Here is an 8380-nt window from a genome sequence, read left to right as displayed (position 1 = left end):
CCAAAAGTATTGCCCCCCCCCCCCAGTGTATGTTTGGCGCGGTAGGGGGCCCAACCTCATATTCTTTCATAGGGCCCAAAATTGCTAGCGGTGCCCCTGATTGTTAGGACTTCCCCAGTAATAAAAGAGCCTGCAATGTCGAAGAGATACAGGATACCCTACAGTAACTTCCTGAAAAGCACTTAGAAAATAGTTTTCTTTTGATAACACTGTTTCTTTGTTATTCTGATTTCATGGTGCCTTTGGTTCAACACTTTTATAAAATAGTGCATAAATATTTACATAAAAGTAATTTCACGGTGTGGGTGGAAACATGGAGTTTTAACATTATTTGCAGTTTCTAAGTTCTATGTATCAAATAGTATTTGGTATACAGAGCCAAAATTTCCTCAGGTTTGTCCAATGATATCATTTTCAGGTTTAAAGACTATAAACTTAATTTTCTTTAGGTAGAACTAACTGAGCTTCAATAACACTATCTGCTTGTTAAGTCTGACAATACGCATCACTGTTTCCAGGTCCAAGAGCTTTATCAGATCCCAAAAGCAGACTACAAACAGTGCTTATCTACACTCACTGTATGCTGTAATACTTTGAAAAATCAACCTTTATCTCCATATCAAAATCCCAGTTGGCCAGACAGTAATATTTTGATATTGCTTAATTTTACTGCAGGCCTGTTCAACAGCTGGCACTCCTGGAAAAGTAAAACAATTTTCACATTAATATGCATAGGTTGCAAATTTAATAGTGGAAAAAATTCCACCAAAGAAACTGAGTTCCATTTAATTTGACCAATTATTATTACATAAGCCCTCAAAACCTGCCGTGCAGATTGCTGAAAATGCTCCAAAAAAACTCTTGCCATTTAGGGAAAGTTAGCCATACTAAATATGTCTTTAGTTTCATTTTTGCCAGAGACCATTCTATGAAGTACAAAAAAACAACTCAACTATACAGGAAACGTAACCATGCAATTGTGGTCCAATCTCGACTTAATTCTAAGCAACAATCTCCATGTCAAAGCGGACAGTGTGTCAGCCTTTGATTCAGTTTTTGCAATGTAGCTCAAATAATTAAGCTGAAAACACTCGGCAGCTAGAACTGTCACAGGGAAATTGGATACATGCGACTGCAAATATCTCTTTAAAATTGTTTTGGTCCGGATGAATAAGACTAAACTGTTCAGACAACAAGTGAAGTGAGTGAGTGATGTGACATGTGGCCAAGTATGGTGACCCAAAAGCTGGTGCTCTGCATTTAACCCATCCAAAGTGCACACACACAGCAGTGAACACACACACACACACCGTGAACACACACCCAGGCAGTGGGCAGCCATTTTTGCTGCGGCGCCCGGGGAGCAGTTGGGGGTTCGGTGCCTTGCTCAAGGGCCCCTCAGTCGTGGTATTGAAGGTGGAAGAGAGCGCTGGTCATTCAACCCCCCCTCCTACAATCCCTGCCGGTACGAGACTCGAACCCGCAACCTTTGGGTTACGAGTCCAACTCTCTAACCACTAGGCCACGACTTCCCTAAGGAGAGTTCCTATTATGCTTTTTCACTTTTTCTACTTCAGTTAGTCTGTAATGTTGCTGTTTGAGCATAAAAAAGATCTGCAAAGTTACAAAGTTCAAAGTCCACTTCAAAAGGAGATATTTTATTTAACAAAAATCACTTTTCACTACCTACAACGAATGACTCGTTTGGACTACAACGCATATTTTCCGGGATTTGTGATATCACAAATATCGACGAATGGGACGAGACCTTGGTTGAGCTGCACTAGAGAAGGCAACGAGTGTTATCACTATGCCCGAGCCGTTCATGCCAGACTGGGGAGAGAGGTGTTGTAATAATGTAAAATATGTGAAAAATAATGTGTTTTTCAAACAACCTAGTATGAGGGCCTGTTCTAGTACACCCCCAAAACAAAATCAAGACTTTGTAAAAGAACATAATAGGACCCCTTTAAGCCTCCCAAACCACATTATCCTTTCCTCAAATTGTCACATTCCTGCGTGGATTCCTTGTTTGCTATTTGTTCCATGTGTGTGTTCACTCCCCATGTCTAGTCCCTGTGTGTGTGCCTTGCCCTTGTTAGTTGCCATAGTTACTCTCATTAGTTGTCATGACAGTTCATTAACCACGCCCCCTATTATCCTATTAAGCTTGTTAGTCCCTGTGTATATATAGTCCTAGTGTTTCACTTGTGCGGTGTCAGTCGATGTTCATGCTTGTGTCTTGCAAGTTCCTTGTTTGCCTTGTTCCCTGTGTTTTTGTGGATGTTAATCTGTTTCTTGATTAAGCTACTCCTTGCACTTAGATCCTCGCCTTTGCCTGCTCTCTCTGAACGTTACACAAATTCTCTGTAACACAGTCCATATTTCAAAAACAACCAGGCTGAGTAGCAGTGTCTATTGAGTTTTACATCTAAAAGTCGATAACATTTACAGGCCTTTCCAAAACTTACCTGAAAGGGACTAACAGATGCAGAATTTGAATTGTAATGACAAGATGCGAAATTTACTGAGTTTAACACAGGTAAAGGCATTCTGGGAAACAAAGTGTTTATAGAATTCTGTGTATAAGGCCTACAAATCCAGTAAAAAGCTTTTATTTTTTAATAATTTTAATTAGTTTTAATTAGACATTTAAGTTTAACAAATATTCATTTTCTAGTTAAAAAATTCAATTTTATTCATTTATTTGAATTCTGCTATCTTACATTTATGCATTCTGTTTGCTGCCATGATTCAAATTCAGAAATTGGATAGGAATTTAAAAGGCATTCACAACTAAGTTCTGAACAGTGCAAAACCCTGCGGGCGAAGAGAACAAGTGCAATTTAATGTGTCATGAATTTTAAAACACAAAAACTAACATATAAACCTTAATGCAGAACATCTGAATATTTTGCTATATTAATTAAAGGAAGTTTGTACGTATAGTGGTTAAATGTAAGTTTTACATCAATTTCAGTAAATACTTGAGTAAATCATGTTATATAAAATTGAGCATTTCCAGGAAGGCAGACTTATGCATGAATATTCATATTTCAAAAATATCAGTATTGATTTGTTTTTTTTCAGTGTATTGAAACTGTCAAAATGCAATAAATTGGCCAATCACATTTAGCTGGTAACATTTAGTCCTTTTACATCTTGCTGCCACTCCAACTATTCAAACGGTGATATCAGAGACATATACAAAGAAATGGCTCTCATCTGCCAAAGAGTTTAAAACAGATAGTCTAATGGTAGAAGGATAGGCCTAAACAATTGAACCATCAAAGGCATTAAGATAGACTAATTACTCATTTCCTGATGAGTTCACTTGGCCTAGATATCGCAACATAGCCCCATCCTGTGTTTGGGCACTGCCGGTTGTGTTAAACATTTCCCCACATTTCAGGCCAAGCTGCAGCAGGCAAGCCTTGTCTAATGTGCTCCATATGGCAGGCAACAAAACTACTGTAACTATGACAGAAGAATCAACACAGCCTTGTTCCTTCTTGGGAAATCTCAGCCATTCACATTGCATTTGGCAACACACTCAAGCAAAGGTCAAGAATGACAGAGCCAGCTTGTTGAGAGGGTAAAAGACTGATAAAGCATCCAGTGGCAGTTGCTGCCAAGAAGCTTTCAAATGAACTCCATTAACTTCCCTTAAGCGTAAAAATGACAGAGTACAAAGATTACACCAATTTGTGCATTCAGGCAAAATTGGCCATCATTCCATTTTATGCAAAAGTTATTCATTCCACAACTTAGTTAAAATAACCAAATATGAACAAGGCTTTCATGGTAACAAAAATATTATTAAAAAATATCCAAATATGAAATAAGGCTTTCATGGTAACAAAAATATTATTAAAAAATAACCAAATATGAAATAAGGCTTTCATGGTAACAAAAATATTATATATAAAAAAAACCCCAGAGCTGATAAATGAGAGATGTGGCCTAACAGTTAGCACATGTGCTCTGACATATCGAGCTATGCTATTCATGTAGGCAACTCAAGTTTGAATCAGATTTTGGGCAAGTTCTTCTCTTCTTCTTCTCTATAATATATATATATATACATATATACATATATATATATATATATATACATATATATATATATATATATATATATATACAGTAGAGAGAGAGAGAGAGAAAGAGATTGCACTCACAAAGAGCAATTTCTAGCTTTACTCAAGCATAACTAGAAAAATACAAACAACAGAACTTTCAAATAACTTTTTGTGATTTTATTTTATTTATTTTTTTGTATTTTAAAATGTTCTCTATACCAAGGGTGTCCAAACCTGCTCCTAGAGGGCCACCGTCCTGCAGAGTTTAGCTCAAACCCTAATTAAAGACAACCGAACCAGCTAATCAAGTTCTTCGGACTGACCAGAAACTTCCAGGCAAGTGTGTTGGAGCTGTTTGGAACTAAACTCTGCAGAATGTTGGCCCTCCAGGAGCAGGGTTGGACACCCCTGCTCTACAGCATTTCCTGTCATCTCTCTACTTTGAAAAAAAGTGGAAAAATCAGTGACAAGTAAAAAAAAAAATTTTTTTTACTCACTCAAGAAAGCGGGTGATGTATTCACGGCTGCAGCGTGACCAGTTGGGTGGAGAAGTTCCGTACAGGAGCTGTGGAGACATGACGAAAGGTCTTTTCCCAATGGGCTCACAGTCATTGCCGTTTCCATCATGCTGAATCCCAAAGCTGTGGCATAAGAGCAAATCAGACAGAGAGAGGATGAGAAGACACTGCTAGACTGGCTTTCAGCCATATTTCACATTGGATCAAAAGCTGGCAATTCAATCTGAGATTTAAAAAAAAAAAAAAAATAGGGCAGGAGTAGTGGTTGAGTTAGAGAGTAAAACTAGAATTTATTTAGGTTTAGCTTAATATCTTAACTTAATATAATAGCTTATTACATTTTCATGACTATGTCCTTGTCCCTGTGTGTCCTCACAAGTCTCCAGTGTAATGTCAGAGTGTAGTTTAAATGTATTCAACGTTGTAACTGTTTGGAAACTGTACTGATAAAAAGTAGTTATGTCTGCAAACCAGAAAGTGACCACTGTGTACAATGAAGAATGGGTTTGTTATTCATAAGTTATTTGTAATGGACATGGTTGCTTAGTTACTAAATTAAAGTTAAATGCTATTAATGAATGAACCTGCCTGACAAGAACATGTTTTAGACAATTTACAGAACACAGATATTTTGTCGTCATATGGGAAAAACAAGAATACATTTATAGTTAACTTGATATTATTGGAAAGTATGTATGTACTTTATATTATCAGCGTTCTGTTGTTACTATTATACTAATGCTAAAATTACTAATATAATAGCGTTTACATTAATGGAAGTGACAAGTCTAGGTGGCAAGACATTGAACCATGCCAAATGTGTTCACTAACATGATTAAATGGAAATTAATAAAATCTCAAACTAAAACAATAAATCTGAAATAAGAAATAAATGAAGCCTAAATAGTAATATTAAAAATGACAAAAGCACATAACAAAATTACAAACAATTACAAAAAAAATATCTAACTATATTAAAATGAAAACTAATTTTAAATATAAAATTAAATATAAAAATGTTAGATTTAAATATGAAAATATAAAAATAAATAAAGCCAAGTCAGAATATTAATAAAAAATAGTACAGTGTATAAATAATAGTAAAATAACACTGTTAGGAGCTCAAATATTGTGAACTAATTTTTTTAAAATATAAATTTGTGATCTGATAATTGGTTAGAAACATCTGAGAATCTAAGAATTGTAAAATTCCAATTTATTAGTGAAATAAGGTCTGTGTTTAACAATACTTAAATGTACTTAAAATGACTTAAGAATGTTCCTGTTTTGTTCCATAACATAAATTACACACAATCATATCTCAAACATGAATTTTAAAAACATAGTGTGTTTTAAAATCAGAAGTTGCTAACAAAATGTACTACTATTGTGACAGACAATCCATCTTGACAACTTTATGAACATTAGAATCAAGGATGAAATCATAGAGCACAATAAATAAGGATGTCACAGCATTTCATTGTGCTTATACAAGATTTATCAATATAATGGTCAAGGTGATGCTCTGTGTAGCTGTCAGAACACTCCACATAGTCTTCAAACAAGCAGAGTGTTCCATGTTACATAAGTGTGCTCTGTCAAAGCTTTTTCTGAACGTTCTTCAATAAAAGCAAATATGATCAAGCCCAAGTCTAACGTCTTGTGGCTACTGATAGATATGCAACAGCTGTGAGGCTTCTTTTTGCTTCAGCCTGCAAATAGCACACTTCAATAATATGTGATGCCCCTGGCATCAACATGTCCAACATTACAGACTTATTTGAACCTCCCAGGACCCCACGTTTGGTATTGCATCATGCTATTGATGGTTAAGGGGGGAATAGCGGAGGAATAGCCTGCAGCTGGTGAAGTTCATGAAATCACAACACAGAATATTTGTTGTCACTTTAAGATCAAAATGTGTTGAGTAGTGTGTTTGTAGGCTAAAGAAACTTGCCCATTAACAAACGCAGGCAGTATGTGCTCATTTTTAATAGTACCGTCTGGCAAAACATCATCAGTCGGGCTCCAAACTGTGAATAAAATGGTTGCAAATGCAACACAATAAAATCTTTGCATCACTAATTTAAAATTGGTAATGGTAATTGCAACTTTTATCACTCAATTCAGACCGTTTTTTCTCACAAATGCGAGTTTATATCTCTCAATACTAACTTTTGTCCTCTGAATTGTGTTATAAACTTGCAATTGCGAGTTCACATCTCGCAATTCTGACTTTTGTGATGGAATAGCAACTTTTTTATCTCACAATTTTGACTTTTTTTCTAGCTGTGTTCTTCTCGAGTTTAAATCGCACTTCTGAGAAAAAAATAATTGCGAGAAAAAGTGAGAATTGTAAGATATAAATTCAGAATTGTGAGAAAAAAGTCATTTGAGAGTATCTTCAAAATGATGTGATGTGATGCCTGATTAGCAAAGAAAGTACTCTTTCAAAACGTTTTTTTCCCTAATGAGTCAGTCAGAAAGATTCACAGTCATAAATTTGCTTGTGAGTTAGTGTCTTGAATTAGACTCACTCGGTCAGTGAATCGCTCAAAACCATTAGAGATTTAACAATTGACTTCCTTACTGAGCTGCAAGTCATTTATCAGTTATGTCCAATTTAAAATGAACTGGACACCATCTTTTTTTTTTTTTCATTTGAGATTCAAATTCATCTGTTTTAGTCTATTTTTATAGAGATGGACCAATGAAACAGAGCGGGATTTACAAGCCTGTTTTGACTGCACTGATTGCAGTGTTTTTGAAGCTGCTGCCACCGATCTGGACGAGCTCACAGATTCTGTAACATATATCAGTTTCTGTGAGGATATGTGCATTTCTACCAGGACTTATATAGCATACAACAACGATAAGCCATGGTTTACAAGCAAAACTCAGCTTCGTCAGGCCAAAGAGGAAGCCTACAGGAGTGGGGACAGAGTCTTGTACAATCAGGCCAAGAACACACTGACAAAAGAGTGTGGCTAAGAGGAGTTACTCTAAAAAGCTGGAAACCCAGTTTTAAGCAAACGACCCTGCTTCAGTGTGGAAAGGTCTGAAAGACCTCACAAATTACAGCAATGAGGTGAATTAACAACTTGCTGAAGACCTGAATGAGTTTTACAGCAGATTTGAATCTCCCGGTCTCACACCCCACACCCATTCTGACCATCTCTCTATACAACCATCAACACCTCCAGCAACCCCCCTCTCCTCCTCCTGCACTTTGGATCAGTGAGGATAATGTGCATCAGGTCTTCAGGAAACAGATTAGAAGGAAAGCACCAGGCCCAGGCAGTGTTTTACCAGCCTGTCTGAAAACCTGTGCTGACCAGCTGGCCTCCATCTTTTCACAGATCTTCAACAGATCACTGGAGCTGTGTGAAGTCCCTTCCTGCTTCAAACACTCCACCATCATCCCCATTCCAAAGAAGCCCAAAATCACAGTACTTAATGGCTATAGACCTGTTGCCCTAACATCTGTGGTCATTAAGTCGTTTGAGAGAGTGGTGTTGGCTTATCTGAAGGACATCACTGGACCCTTACTGGACCCCCTGCAGTTTGTTTGGATTTTTGAACTCTTAACGTCTGGCCAGTGCTACAGAGCACCGAACACCAGGACAGCCAGGCACAAGAAAGGTTTCCCCCCCCCAGGCAATCTACCTCATGAACAGTTAAATGAACAGTCTCCCCCAGGGGCACATTAATGCACGGGCTTTAACGGGCTGAAGCCCAGGGGCCTACACTGGGAAGGGGGCCCACTGGCTGCAAGGAAAT

The 8380-nt window shown here is 37.2% G+C and overlaps 1 protein-coding gene across 1 annotated transcript in view; it reads right to left on the bottom strand.

Moving 5' to 3' along the window:
• Positions 1-8380, bottom strand: part of LOC107738910 (A disintegrin and metalloproteinase with thrombospondin motifs 7-like) — a gene marked incomplete at its 5' end in the record, with an annotated part of 69196 nt that overhangs the window by 52106 nt on the left and 8710 nt on the right. The window contains one exon of the mRNA XM_016550836.1: positions 4580-4723. Within this exon, the coding sequence (XP_016406322.1) occupies positions 4580-4723 (144 nt within the window). The remainder of the gene's footprint in view (positions 1-4579; positions 4724-8380) is intronic.

The sequence above is a fragment of the Sinocyclocheilus rhinocerous genome, unplaced genomic scaffold (assembly GCF_001515625.1).
Source record: "Sinocyclocheilus rhinocerous isolate Xijiao unplaced genomic scaffold, SAMN03320098_v1.1 scaffold1396, whole genome shotgun sequence".
Lineage (NCBI taxonomy): Eukaryota > Metazoa > Chordata > Actinopteri > Cypriniformes > Cyprinidae > Sinocyclocheilus > Sinocyclocheilus rhinocerous.
The sequence above is the reverse complement of the archived record's forward strand: the minus strand, read 5'-3'. Positions and strand labels throughout refer to the sequence as shown.